Source organism: Argopecten irradians, chromosome 16 (assembly GCF_041381155.1).
Source record: "Argopecten irradians isolate NY chromosome 16, Ai_NY, whole genome shotgun sequence".
Classification (NCBI taxonomy): Eukaryota; Metazoa; Mollusca; class Bivalvia; order Pectinida; family Pectinidae; genus Argopecten; species Argopecten irradians.
This window is the reverse complement of record NC_091149.1, coordinates 13601393-13617297: the sequence shown is the minus strand read 5'-3', so window position 1 is coordinate 13617297 and position 15905 is coordinate 13601393. Positions and strand designations below refer to the sequence as shown.

Below are 15905 nucleotides of genomic sequence, written 5' to 3'. Positions count from 1 at the left end.
CTATTTCCATATAAATGACTTCTTCTCTGAAACCAAGTATGGGATAGCACCCATAATGCAATCGTAGCATTCTTGTAGGCTGGGGATTCCAAATTGAGCAAATGATAGGGCTGACCGGGCCTGGAAAATGGTTTCCATTAATGAAACGCCCATAGGCGCTTATTGGGTCAAATACTGTGTAGATCCTAGGGTTGGATTTAAATTGTACATGAACCCCTTAAACGCAATAGCGAGTCAAAAATGTAATATCTAAGCAGGGGTATGTTGAGACATGCTGATCTAAGCCAAGGGTCATGCTGAGGTGACATGAAACGGGAATGGTTAGATCTTGTATTTGATTGTATCGTAGTGGAGCTGATTTTAATTTCTAATTAGTTCAATTTATCTATTCTATATCTTGATGTGTTTCATAAGACATGTTTCACATGTACAGGACATAGATGTTTTCAATTCCATCACATGATTACATGACAGTCACTGGTGTCCAGTTGTTCAAACCAAGATTGATTAATATTCAGTCATAAATGCATCAAAGCATTCTGGACCCAGTTTCACGAACTTTTCTGAATGTCCATTACCTTTTCTGGAGTCAAAGTTTTAAGTTTTAAAATTAAAAAAAACCCATTAAAGTGAATAGTCGGGCAAAGAAAACCAGTCTTAATGCGTTCATTTGCCTTCCAAAAGTTCTCACATATTATTACGACGGTCAAGTTCTGCTTAGTTTCCCAGTTCTGACCATTAAAGTAAAGAAAAGTTGAAAGCATTGAAAGCGAGGCTGCGTGGAAATGTAACCACGGACATAGTGAGCGGGAGGACGTTTTAGAATTTCTATACTTTAAATTAATTTCTTCGTATGCAGACAGATTTTGACGAGAGATTTTATTTTTCCATTTCATGAGAAATTATACTGGATACATTCACACCATTTTACGACTTTAGCCATCCTTGCCCGACTGTTCACTTTAACAGACACGAAATATATATTGATGGCCTAAGATGAGGTTACAACATAAATAAATGCAAGATATAGTGTTAATGGTATGCTAATAACTTTTGGGACTCTACAAAATTATCAATATTTTTTTTCTCATTTCCATTTAAATGATTAAAAGCCGCTTCGAAAAGTTAGTGGGCCTTTCAGAATTTTTTGTTGTATATCAATAGTTCCACTCGCTTAATATATTAAACAAAGGGAAGTAACTCTGATAGACCAGAACAAAGTAAAATTAGCAGATGCAATGGAGTTAGGATTTAAATTTACATTTCATTTGATTAATTACGTTAAATAATTAAAGGAAGAAATATGATTTTGTAAACAGTTACTTAGTAAATGACTATTGAAAAGCTAGACCCCAATTTATATCATGCCATCAATTTCATGCAGACTCCAGTTTGTGATAAAAAAAACAAAATGAAAGACGCTTTAAAACAACCAAGTAACGTTTATTATAACAAAATAGATTTATACAAATGTCAGATTATCGCTAGTCAAACAAGCCTGGCAGGTTTCTGCCACAGGCATATAGCTTATTTAAAAAAAGTCAAATATTGAAGTTTCTGAAGCAATGAAATAGAAACAGATCAGTTCCACATAACTCAGTCAAGTAAAATTTCGTCTAAATAATACAGAACATTCTGATTTTGTTCCAATTATATCTGTCGGAAGTTATTGCCCTTTCAGGTTTTCAGCTAGGGCGTTTGCTATCACCAGCACCCTGGATACTCGAGGGATTACTATCGCTGTTGTTATATCTACCCCTGGACTATCTCATATCTGAAGGCAGTTCAGGAGAAAAAACTGTCCAATCATAGGCCCGCAGATATTTCCTTTGAAGATTACAAGAAGAACAACACCCAACTTCAAAGACACACAGTCAACTATAGTGTACTGTTATTCAATTCTTTTGATGTATAACAAAGAACTGAACTACCTGCATATTTGTTGTCACATACAGAACCATCAGTTCTACTATGTGATAGTCCAGGGGTGAATATAACGACAGTGATAGTAACCCCTTTGGTGCTATGGCTAGCTACGTTTCTTGCCAGCAAAACAGAATAAATATAGTTTTATCACATTGAGGGAAACAATCAATCTACATTAGTAAAAATGTAAAATCATTCTACATTCTAGCACTGTATACAATATACTAACATCTGGATTTTCTACAGCATGCAACATTAAAACAAACATCAGCAATGATTAGAACAAATGGGACTTTCTCTGTGAAACTCTGGGAGTTATTTCCCTTTGTATATTTTTGAGGAGTCATTTCCCCTTGTATACTGAACATGGAGTAATTAAGTCAGCTAAACCTGCCTATTTTATTAGGCTTTTTAATTTTTTTGCCTAATATACATCAGACAAAAAAGCCTAAACCTGCCTATATTATTAGGCTTTTTAACCTTTTTGCCTAATATATATATATATATATATATATATATATATATATATATATATAGAAAAAAAACATAGAAAAATGAAATAAAAAAAGCCTAATAGTATAGGCAGGTTTAGTGGACTTGGAGTAATTCCCCTTGTATACTGTACAAAGAAAGTTATTCCCCTTCTATACTGTACAAAATCTTGTAATTGTACTAACATCCCTTCTATACTGTACAAAATCTTGTAATAGTACAATTATGCCAGTGAGGTATAACTATGTTATATATGGTATCATTTATGAATGAATGTTAATAGAAATAACAAAAACACAGTATTCAATGAATAACAAATTAATATCACAAACACCAGGCGAGTAATTTTTTCTATAAATACACATTATACGTATGCTAGGGATTAATCAACTCAGCAATATATCTGGGCTTTGTACTACAACACAATGTTGGACTCTCTTTAGATATGATGGGACACTGGAGAATGTCAACCAATGTTACAATTGATTATTTGAAAAATCACAAAGAAAAAATCTGTTCATATGTAATGTTCAATTTCATAATTATTTACAATAGCCGCTCATGTGTTTAAAACAAATACATTTCAAAATTGCACAAAGACGAAGAGAAAGCAAATCTATATTCAATAAATTAACTTAGGTACTAATAGGGCATTTAAATAACAGTATTTACATTTATTTTCTACTCATTCAATATATAACAGTTTCTTAAAAACATTTACATCAAACTAGACCGATGTACCACGTGATCCAATAGATAAATCGGTTAAATTCCACACAGTATAGAATCTGTTCCAGTTAAAAGAAGTGAGATTGAACAAGATGTTTCAATTAGATCGCACTTTTCCACAGGAAACTTAAATAAACAACACTAATTTTTTTCTTTATAAAAAATCTTTATATAATATTGTACCCGGGATTATGATGGACCAACGTGTATTCGCACACGATAGATCAGTGGGTTAACGTTGTCTCCCTTGAAATCATATGTGCTACAATTTTAGAAACACTAAATACTGAACTTTCATACATATATGAAAAGAAATGTTTATTATGACTTCAGAAAGAAAAAAATGGCCCCTACCCTCACGGCTCTTCAGCTAAAATTTTTATTGTTTCACTAAATTGCACTTGTCTTCTCTCTTACTGCTTTACGTTTTTTCAAGTAGGGAATACATTAAAGGGACTATTCAGTCTAAGAGTACAATAACATTTTCATATATATCGGAAACAAACCAGTTCTAATGGAAATTAGATTAGTTGTTTTTACTGTGATATGCCAGAAAAGCCCACTGTAATGAAATGTATGTGAAATGTTCAAACTCGCTTGCTGTCCGCCATTACACATTGTGGTCGGACGTCTTGTATGCCGAACCCGGGCCCTTGTCAGTGTAGTAAAGAATTTTGTGTCTAGAACTACCCAAATCGCTCTTACAGTCGTGTGTTTACAATATTAGGTGCATGTTCTTGGCTAAATATTATTTCACTAACTCCTCAGTGCTTATGTATTGCATTTGAGTAATGTACGTGACTTTGGCTCGGGCATGGGTACAGCATACATGTTATACCTGCTTAATCGTATTGACCAACGATTTGGAATTTCAACGGTATCAATCAAAATACTTAACAATGTCGTGGAATTTGTAATTTTTTTCTTGTTATATGTTTCATAAGAAACACAGAACAATACATTTATGTCATATTTTGTTTTGTGGTATGTAACAGAATTAGCCTAATTGAATTGTCCCTTTAACCTTGACCACCATAGTACTTTTATTGAAGTTACATAGTTCAACCAAAATGTTTCATCTAACAAATATTGTTATGTTCTATAAAATGTAGTTTAGTGTTGTCTTTTGTGCAGTGTTTTGATTATATGACTTTGTGTGTAGAGTATGTGTGTCTTGTGTGTGTGTGTTTATTTTTTTCTGTTTGTATGTAGATGTATGGTTGATATAATTCTGTCTATCATATGAAAAATTGCAAAAAATAAAAGAAATATAAAAAAAGTTCCAATTGGCGAATCGAAAGTTTTCCAAAAAAAAAAAAAAATAAATAAAAAAATAATATTAATAACATTGCACTTGTCTATAAGCAATCCTTGTAATAAGTTGTAAATTCTTTCGATGAAATGTCTTGAATGATCTGTATTTTGCGTTTTTTTTTAACATTGAGTGAAATTTCTGGAGATTGCTTTTTAAAAGTGTAAACTTCATTTCCATAACCAATGCCCTAATACATGTATGTTATTACCACTTATATGTAGCCACCAGAAAACAAGAAATGAAACGTGTTCTGCAAAAACATTATCAAAAATAACAATCAGAAAAAAACCTCGAGTAAATAGCATGAAAATGCAATGATCAACAACACACGAAAAAAAAATTAAAAGTGAAATACGTTTTAGATACACATCACTAGACTGTTAGGAGAACAGTCGGTCAAATTTAAACCGTCAAAACAAAGACAGGGACTTGGCACGAATTCCCAATCAACAGCCAATATAAATATGCATTATCTAATAGAACGTACATACTATTATATATTGGAAATTCATACCAAGTCTCTGTGTCAACATATATATATATACTAATAGATCGCTAACAATCATTATGACTTAATTATCAACAATGCAATAGGCCGCAAATCAGCAGTGTCCGAAATCTTACTGTCATCTTCTCCAATCAAAGTAGGTCGGATTGTGCGCTAAATGGTCACATATTCTAAGCTACCAGATTGAAAGCTAACTGTGCGTTCCTGTATCGGATTTAAATACAAGTTTTACAGACCTCGGATCTGCTCCGTCAAATCAATTGTTTTCCTAAGGCGCACCACTTCGATCCAAGATGGTGGGTCCCTTTTTTAGTATAGTCATTAACCTCATTTTACGTTTTAAAACAAGACAGAAAATATTAATATTTCATGATTTTTTTGTATTGGAATTTATATGAAAAATATTCCTATCCTACAAAAAAAGAGTCAGTTATCAAAATCGAATTGTGCCGCCATCTTGGACAAACAATCCAAATGCATTTTCTCAATCTCTCCCAGGGTTCATTGCGGTCCCCACATTTCTGCGAAACTGTGGAGACCGCAAAGCACAATGGAAGAGATTTGTGTTTTCTATGCAATGGTAGCTGAGTAATTTGTATCCAATAAAGTAACGCACGTCGAGTCTTTTTCGCTCAGAGACATACATTATTGACACAAGCTTTGTTTATGGACATACTTACTTCAATACTAGTTTTGTTTAGAAAACGACGTATTTTTTCCACAAAAAAAACTGATGACGAAACAAACAACTATTTTCTCAAGAAAAGATAACTCTGCATATATCAACTGTTCAATACATCCTTGGTAACATGTTGGGACTACTTGTTCGGATTTCACAGAAGGGACAGCAGCAACTGTTATTTTATGGAAATACTTTTCATTCAATCATGATTTTGTTGTTGTTCTGGTTGCGGTCGACCTGATTATCCGGAATGCCTCCTTTCGTCTGCCCGTTTTCTTTAATTTCCTTCTCCTTATTTTCCTCCTTGCCGAAAATTGTCTCCTCTTTGATTCCTCGTGCGTCCCAAACCCGTAGACAGCCATCGAAGGATCCAGTGAAGAGTCTGCCGTCTACAACCTAAAACGCCACAACATTGTTTCAATGATTTATTTCAAACGTAACAGCACGAGGTTCTCAGGAAGTATGTCGTTTTTGTAATATTGTACGAATTATCTGAAGAAAAATAAGAATACATTCGAAATATCAAATGTTGCTATCAGAAATGCAATATAAAAGATATGAGACAGTTAGTAATGGCATAACTATGTGAAGTACAGCCGGAAGTTGCACAAGAAAAATCTATGTTACCGGAAACTAGACAGAATAAGACAAGAACAAAAGAAATGATCTGATAGAGGATCTGACAACAGCCCGTAAGAGGTCATGTTCGGATGACCTTTACACCAGATCAAATGCATTTTCTTCACCTTTCTATCTCAATTTCGCCTCAGTATGCATACGCTCGTATACATTTTGCTTTGTTGTTCTCTTTGGGCGAGATGACTACATACACGTAAATTAGTCTGTCAGCTTTTTCAAACTAATTCGTCCCAAGGTATCGGATTCTGGCAGCAGCATTTTGATTGGCCATGTCCAAAGGTCACTAGAACGTGACCCCTAATGGGATGTTGTCGGATCCTTATTTATCAGGTTGTATCAGGTGGTGATAGAAACACGAGGAGTCGTGCAAAGCGGACATGCTGCACACAGGAACCTAACACGTTATAGGAACTTGTCAGGTCCCTGTGTTGATATACAACGAATTGATTGTTCTAAGTCTATCAAGTTCCTGTGTTGATACAGGGAATGGTTCAGAAAAGTATCCACAGGGTAGACAATTCAATTTAATATTCTGGTAATGTTTTCTCCAATTCATTGGTAACAGAAAGAAATCTAGTGAAGTTACATGTATTTGTGACTCACGACAATAACAATAATCTAAGAAAAATAATCTAAATCTTCACAAGAAGCTAATTAAGGATAGCATTTCGACTCCGGAGACATGATAAGAAGGACCTTGACACGACTATATTCAATAAAGGCTTGCTTCAATCACGATAAACTGATGAATATTTGATTCCGGGGGTATTTATACTGATGTAAAGCTATGTGAGTTATGTTGCTTATTTGTGAGGCTCGTTTCAACACATATTTTGTGCTTGTTGCATAGTTATCTGCCCCTAGGTAGATTCAAGTGTGTGACGCCATCATTTTATAACAAATGGCGTTGTTTTCCTTGACGTAACAAGTAATACCTACAAAAAAGGGCAGACAACTGGAACATGTAAAGCCCATAGTAAACGTATTACACATATTTATAGCTGTAGTGAATTTACTAGACTGAGTTACCTGCCTTGTCAGTCAACCCAGCTAACCCATTTACTTATGCCGAGTGCTTTTAGTGAATTTGCATGATTGAAAACTCTTTTTAGATTTGAATTTGAAACACGGCCTTTTATTTCTTTTAGAGTATTAGAAAAATAATAATTGTTTCATATATATAGTGAGCGTGAGACAGCGTGATTTTGAGATATAAAATAACATGTGGTGGTAAATTGAAACCACGGGTGGCAATGATTTTTGTAACATTTTTCACACTTTGTGACAGAAACATTTTATAACACGTATACTATACGTGACACACGTGTACAAAGCTATCCTAACTTGTGCCAATCCCAAAACCATTCTGTGACACATGTGTACGTGTGTTTTTTTGTTTTGTTTTTTTTACACATGTGCCCTACCTCCAGACAGCTAATCGAAGTTTCGATATCCTGGAATATATTCACCAGACAAGCAGTTTTCGTGTCATACTGTCGAACTGTAGAATCCCCAGAAAACTAGACAGAATAATACAAGAACAAAAGAAATGTATAGTGAGAGAATTATCAGGTGAAATCTGATAGAGGATCATGTTCGTGACCTTTACACCAGATCAAATGCATTTTCTTCACCTTTCTATCTCAATTTCGCCTCAGTAGCAAAGGTATACAAGAGTTGTTCTCTACGAATGACTACATACACGTAAATTAGTCTGTCCGGGTATCCCAAGGTATCGGATTCTGGCAGCAGCATTTTGACCATGTCCAAAACTAGAACTACCCCTAATGGGATGTTGTCGGATCCTTATTAATCAGGTTGTATCAGGTGGTGATAGAAACACGAGGAGTCGTGCAAAGCGGACATGCTGCACACAGGAACCTAACACGTTATAGGAACTTGTCAGGTCCCTGTGTTGATATACAACGAATTGATTGTTCTAAGTCTATCAAGTTCCTGTGTTGATACAGGGAATGGTTCAGAAAAGTATCCACAGGGTAGACAATTCAATTTAATATTCTGGTAATGTTTTTCTCCAATTCATTGGTAACAGAAAGAAATCTAGTGAAGTTACATGTATTTGTGACTCACGACAATAACAATAATCTAAGAAAAATAATCTAAATCTTCACAAGAAGCTAATTAAGGATAGCATTTCGACTCCGGAGACATGATAAGAAGGACCTTGACACGACTATATTCAATAAAGGCTTGCTTCAATCACGATAAACTGATGAATATTTGATTCCGGGGGTATTTATACTGATGTAAAGCTATGTGAGTTATGTTGCTTATTTGTGAGGCTCGTTTCAACACATATTTTGTGCTTGTTGCATAGTTATCTGCCCCTAGGTAGATTCAAGTGTGTGACGCCATCATTTTATAACAAATGGCGTTGTTTTCCTTGACGTAACAAGTAATACCTACAAAAAAGGGCAGACAAATGTAACATGTAAAGCCCATAGTAAACGTATTACACATATTTATAGCTGTAGTGAATTTACTAGACTGAGTTACCTGCCTTGTCAGTCAACCCAGCTAACCCATTTACTTATGCCGAGTGCTTTTAGTGAATTTGCATGATATTGAAAACTCTTTTTAGATTTGAATTTGAAACACGGCCTTTTATTTCTTTTAGAGTATTAGAAAAATAATAATTGTTTCATATATATAGTGAGCGTGAGACAGCGTGATTTTGAGATATAAAATAACATGTGGTGGTAAATTGAAACCACGGGTGGCAATGATTTTTGTAACATTTTTCACACTTTGTGACAGAAACATTTTATAACACGTATACTATACGTGACACACGTGTACAAAGCTATCCTAACTTGTGCCAATCCCAAAACCATTCTGTGACACATGTGTACGTGTGTTTTTTTGTTTTGTTTTTTTTACACATGTGCCCTACCTCCAGACAGCTAATCGAAGTTTCGATATCCTGGAATATATTCACCAGACAAGCAGTTTTCGTGTCATACTGTCGAACTGTAGAATCCCCAGAGCCAGTGTAGACTATAGAAGTTAGGAAAGGATAAAAGAGAGCTACAATGAACATCTACATCCGGGTATCCGGTATGGAAGAGGACAACAACAAACAGCTACATCCGGGCAACACCAGGAGGAACATCCGGATAAAGAGCAACCAGGAACAAAAGCATACACATTTGTTTAAAGCCACAAATTCATTTTTTTGTTATTTTTTCAGCAATATTGAACTTTATGATTTCATCAAATGCTTTTCCTTAAATCATTCATTTATAATATAAACTTGTAATCAGCACTTCATGAAGCTCTTGGATTCAATCCCCCCCCCCAAAAAAAAATGGTTCTAGTATTTCAGTTTCTGATGGTACTTAAGTAGTGACAAAGCACACGGACTAGTTTTACAGTTTTTATTTTCTTTTCATTTCAGAATTCTGGCTTAGAACATATGAGTATGCCTTGAAGGAAATCTGCAAGATTAAAACATCTATCTCACAGGAGCATATATAGACATGCGGAGTAGAACGCTGAAAGTTCAAGGCAATTTTGAAACAATCAACATGCAAAAGTTAGATCAGAAGTAAGTCGCGACAGGTTAATCGTAACAGTTACACTTGTTCCAAAAGACTGATACATTTTCACCGATCTGTCGTCGAAAGTTCGCGATTTCTTTCTGGTGTACAACGTGACACTGGGGCTGCGAAATGACGCTTACATGTAAACCATATTGGAAACCTTATGTTTGTTCTACGGACGGTCCTACCAATGTCATTTGGCAGGACAGATGTTCCTGACAGAAACGTCATCACCTTTATACTACACTTCGAAGAGATACCGTATGCCATATTTCCGAAGGGAAAGTAAAGAAGCGGGTGCACGAATTAGAAAAAAACATTGGTGGCAGCGGTGGGATCCCCCCTACCCCCGACGCAGATATATAGTACTTCATGAATGAAATGCACTTATTCGTCTCTCTTATTAACAGATATTAGCCTAACTATATTTTCTTCACGTGAGATAAAGTCAAGTTCATGTATATGAATGATGCCAATTACTGCAGTTTATAACACCAACCAGTGTTAGGTAGCGAGATACCAACAATGGCAATTAAAACATTCCCCTCTAGGGATACGCTGACTGGGTAATTCGTGGCCGTTCACACACTTGCTTCAGTGTATGCTCAAGGTTGAGCAGTGACCAAGCAGAATGGCAATTCACGCGATCTGGTACATTCACGCGATCTGGTACATTCACACGATCTGACCTTGAGCCTTTTTACACGATCTTCATTAGTATACATCTATTCAAGAAACACTCTAGACTAAGATATGAAAGCGGATAACACAATCGGTTAACATATCGCGATAATTCCAACAGAATAGCCAACATCCAACAGCCGCTTTTGTTTACCAAGAAGACAATATGCTAAAAACAGAAAAGAGAATATCATCATGCATTGCAATATATAAGCTAGAAAAGGAATAGGTCAAGAGGTCAAGAGGTTAAGAGGTCACGCTGAAAGAATGAGAAGTAGAGAAGATTCATCTTGATATTCTCTTCACCTGTAACGAACTGACGGAGGACGTACTCCCGTTGAACTCTCGTTTTTGTGATCCGGATTTGGCGTCATAGCAACGGGCAATGCCGTCACCGCAGGCAGTGTACACTGAAAATTTAGATAAAGTGTTCATATGTTAATTACCGTCAATATTTTCTATATAAAGAACATTTTCATTGATTAAAACTATACCTTATCAACCCATAACCTGTAACGTCGCTTCTGATTGGCTGAAACATCGACGTAATGATTTCACAAAAAAAGTCACTCAAAACATTTTGAAGAGATTTTCTATAGTAGATTGAATTATAAGAATTAATTTGAGTACTATGTCATGAAATGGATATTATTTAACAAAAAAATCTGAGTGTACTCTCATCATCATAAACAGCTTCACATTTTATTTAGAAAACACTCGGATTTATTATTAAGTTACCACCTACATAAACGTATACATTTCTGCCTTGTAACGATCAATTTCATTGGTTAAATATTACAATGCCACATAATGTTATGTGAGGTCATGTGGACATACAGTATTGCTCACTTAAAATTTTCAGTCGTAATGCCAGAAAGTTTTGTTAAATAAGCTAATTAAAGGTGCTACATGTTTTACATTTGTAAGCTGCAATAAAATCTGTCTTAGTGGCCACGCATGTTTTCCGACCAACTGCTAAATCATTGAAAAAGTGAATAAGAGATGTATTACGCATATACATTTTTGACAACGCAGCAAACATCAGATTACTTTCATTGAGTTCCAATTGACCTTTTAAAACACAATTCGACATCTTTATAAAGACTTCCTGGCTACAATAATCATTTCTTTCTTTGATACATTGTATTTGGTGGTTCTAGATAACGAATGTCTTCGGGGTCTTCAGAAAAACCTAAGTACTTTACTAAGCCACACGACATGACTATGAGTGTTTCTCCAGCTCATTCCCAAAACTTACGACATTTTGATGATGATTTTTTTTAAAAAGCCTATATTTTTTCCATGGGACCATTCTTAGGCGTTTCAATGTCACCCATTTAAGGATATGTCTTATGCTATTATTATTGTAAAATTCCACTATAAAATATACAGATGATAAAACAATGATATTGACAAAATCATCAAAACCGGATTAATCTATCGGCAAGTGTACTAGTGACGTAGTCTGATGTAAATCTAAAGCAATATATATGCAAATGACTTCACAGACTTCTTCACAAACGAGAAGCTTTAAGCAGTCGAGCTGCACTGGCGTCCGAAGCCCGACTATTAACATTTTTATGACAAGCAATCAACACAATTATGAGATTTCTGTTCCAGTTTTCGAACAATTGTACTTAAACGTGTATGTGACGAAATCGGGACCAAATGAAACAATGGTATACTGTACCATGTCTGTTGTAAATATCTCTGTATCTGTGATATACAAATGTAATTAATTTTTGTTTGTTTTCATTTTAAATCGGACATTTTGATTGGCCGATTTTTTTTCTTACTTCTATGAAGAAAAAATCCGAGACTTTTGCGAAAGTCCGACGTTATCGTGACGTCATAACGTCATAATAGAAACATCGACGTTGCGTATTGATTTGGAAAAAAATAATCCCTTGGAATATAAACGGAATCGTACGTTCAAGAGTATTTAATATCATAAACTAGTCTGAAAAATTAATTACGCGGATTCTTACAAACGTTTGCTGACAAAATTTCTTTCATACCCCGATGGAACTAAAATATCGTGACATCAATGCTTAACTGATGATTACGTTAACGAACTGTGTGAATTCGTGTCTATATCTACATACTACATACTGCAATCTTTACTTAGTTACTGGTTTATCGCCTACACGACTCCATCTGTTACCAGGATTTGCCTATGCAACAGTTAGTGTTGACAGCGACTTATACTCCGATGCGGCTTATATATATACAGTCCCCCGGAAAAGTCTAAAAAAAGGCCTCTGCGGCTTATATTCAGTTGCAGTTTATAATTGCATATTCTCACAAAAGTTTGCAATAATTCTTAAGGGCAGTGGTATAATGTCGGACACTCGAACCATTTATACATCGTGACCTTTATTTTTTATAGATATATCGCAGAGCAATCTATCTGGTAGACATGCATTGTTATTAGAATAATACATACATAACACAAACATATTATTGATATAAGTAAAAGTCCAATAAAGGTCTAGTATTTTACCGACACCTGCAAAAATCAATATCCAACTACAGGTTGAAATTAACTCACGGTGTGTAAACGTGGACAAATTTTACTCTTTGGTTTATTTATTGCTATATTTAGGAATACTAATTAAACTAGAGTATGTTTTGCCTCCAATTAACATTACGGTCATTTAAGGACTTGCCTGGTACGGGATAACAGGAAAGCCAGGAGTATTCGCACAATATCACCATCTTTTTTTTTCTTAAACAAAACCATGCCGCATAGCAAACGACTCACATATGTGGAATAATGAGTGTTGCGTGACGGCCGAGTCCCGACATATTACCACAAGCCATCCAACTTTGGGTCGCGAGTTCGAATTCCATGTGGGACAGTTGTCAGGTACTGGATGCTGGTTAGTGATTTTTTCTCCGGGTTCTCCGAATTTCCACCATCAACAAAGCTGGCACGCCCTTAAATGGCCATGGCTGTGACTTTTCATTGATATATTCATAAAAATGTAGTTTTATAAAATTGACAATTTCCCGAGATGTTGGGATTGCTCAAACATCATAATAGAAACGATTGTTCTTTGGACACTATCATTGTCTGCTACGTTTTCGACAACTTTCTATGAAATTAAGTTTTGATCAAACTGTGCAATTTAATTTTGGCTGCACAGGTTACACCCCGTGAGTAAAGGTTTACACAGAGAAATAAAACATTACCGATCGTGTTAGATGTCGATACAGGGCGATGATTCTCACCTGGAAACGTGAATCTGTCGTCCAGGTGTAAAATCAATGTTTTCCAACACAGTGTAAATTATTCTCAGTATTTCCAGCACTAGGGATTTAATTTTATTCAAAAAACAGATAGAGTAATAAACTGTAAACCAAACAACGGGTCAATTTTTACGGAATGATTAATATTAGCAAATTTAAAAGAATAGTTTAACATTACCTATGATCGTATATGTACAGTAAATTGCTATAAATTGGATGAATTACACAAATATAATTACCAGAGAATTAAAGAAAAAATATTGTAAGAAATACCGCGGCAAATGATTTGTGGAAATCACAAAAGTATCCGGCATTATCGACCCTATCTAAATTTGGTGCCACTGTTAACTTCCGGTTTCATTGAAAAGCATGTGTTTACTATGTATTGAAAAGCATGTGTTTACTATGTATTGTTCAACCTAATTGTGAATTTATCGATAATCTACGAATTTCAAAGACCATTATGAAAATATATATCCTTATTTACTGAAAAAGAAACGATTGTTGCCAAGGAGATTATCAGATATGAAAGAACATCTTAAGTTAATTACCTATTTAAAAGTGTTGTACATTAAATAGCATTTTCAGGTCAAATTGGTTTGTTAATTTCTCTAGATACTGACCTAGTCCATCCCTGACCTTGATGACGCTGACTGTATGTTTGTGACCTTTATATACTCGGGTACAGTCGCCAAACTCCGTTACCCACGCTCTTCCGGTGTGATCGGAACTTCCGGTATACATCATTTTATTCACAACCTGTAAACAAAGTAACGCTCATTAGATACTAATTAGAATCATTACATCAAACTGTACAACAACTAAAGCTTGGAAACGGTTCTGTATATTAAAGATGCTCCACCGCTGACAAATGGTATTTTTTCACTATCAAAAACAGCAGCAGACGATTTAGTATTTTTATTCAGTTACAAAGTTACTTACTTTACACCATTACCGCCATTGAAAAGTTTGAGCTTCTCATTTTACTTCAAGTCAAAAAAAAAAAAAAAAAAAAAATGCATCCAAAAAAATCCGTGGCACTATATCCTATATGGAATGAAGTACTGATTTCTCATGACCAAAGGCAAAATAAATTATTTTAATTATTTCTTTGTGTTAATTAGACCTATATATACAAGATTAAACACACATATATTGTTCAAGTGATGGATATCATTTATGCTCTGTCGGCGGTGGAGCATTTTTAACATAAAAGAAAAAAAAACAGTATCAAAGAGGAACATAGGTATTGTTTTTCGATATTTTAATGATTCCGTGTCAACATGGAGTAAACAGAATCACAATTAATTGCAGAAAGTCAAGCAATATGGAATTAAACCATTCCACCCTGAAGACTGTTCTGATTCTGACGCTTGCACACCTTCTCATAAATTTTCATTAGTGCACGAGTTGAATTATTGTTCCGAAATGATATCAGTATCTACCGACACGCGTTGTATTATCTTTGCCTTTCTTTGCAATAAACAATCACATCAATGTCTATTTTTTTCCTGGTAAAAGTTTTTTATGCGTCCATAACTAATTTGAAACATTTTTTCTCGCTCTAGAAGATTTATGAAATGAAGGCATGGCATAAAATATGACCGTGAGTTTCATTTACGGGTGCTGCATGTATTTGTAATGGTATTTGTATGTATTTGTATGTGGCCACCCAAATATAACCAGTTAAACTAGGAAAATGTTTATTTTGTCATACGTTAAAATTTCTTCCATCTAAGTTCGTTATTATTCGATTTTTAATTTACTATAATCAAACTTAGTTTCGCACCGATTATAATTTCGCGTTTTCAAACCTAACGACTTTTTCAGGGAGATTGAATTACACGATTCAGCTGCATATCGTGCTTACTGTACCCGAGCTTGAAATATTTTCACGGCTATTTATCATCGCGATTTTTAACAACTCGCAATTATGCGAAATTCAATCGAAAATAAGTATTTATGCACATGGCATTGTCTAGATATCCACGTGAGCTCTTCATTTACGCAACACTGTCGTTATATATCTGAATGTTAAGTGGTGAAGTCAACATTCTTTGTTAAAGAGACAATGCCATGAATACAATGAAAGGTCACTTTTATTGAATAGCAATCTAA

General features: G+C 34.9%; 1 protein-coding gene across 1 annotated transcript in view; it reads right to left on the bottom strand.

Moving 5' to 3' along the window:
* Positions 1-1422: 1422 nt before the first annotated feature.
* Positions 1423-15905, bottom strand: part of LOC138310436 (WD repeat-containing protein 86-like) — a 41210-nt gene continuing 26727 nt past the window's right edge. The window contains exons 2-4 of the mRNA XM_069251657.1: positions 14411-14546; positions 10842-10945; positions 1423-6048 (exon numbers count right to left, since the gene is read on the bottom strand). Of these exons, the coding sequence (XP_069107758.1) occupies positions 5848-6048; positions 10842-10945; positions 14411-14546 (441 nt within the window). The 3' untranslated portion in view covers positions 1423-5847. The remainder of the gene's footprint in view (positions 6049-10841; positions 10946-14410; positions 14547-15905) is intronic.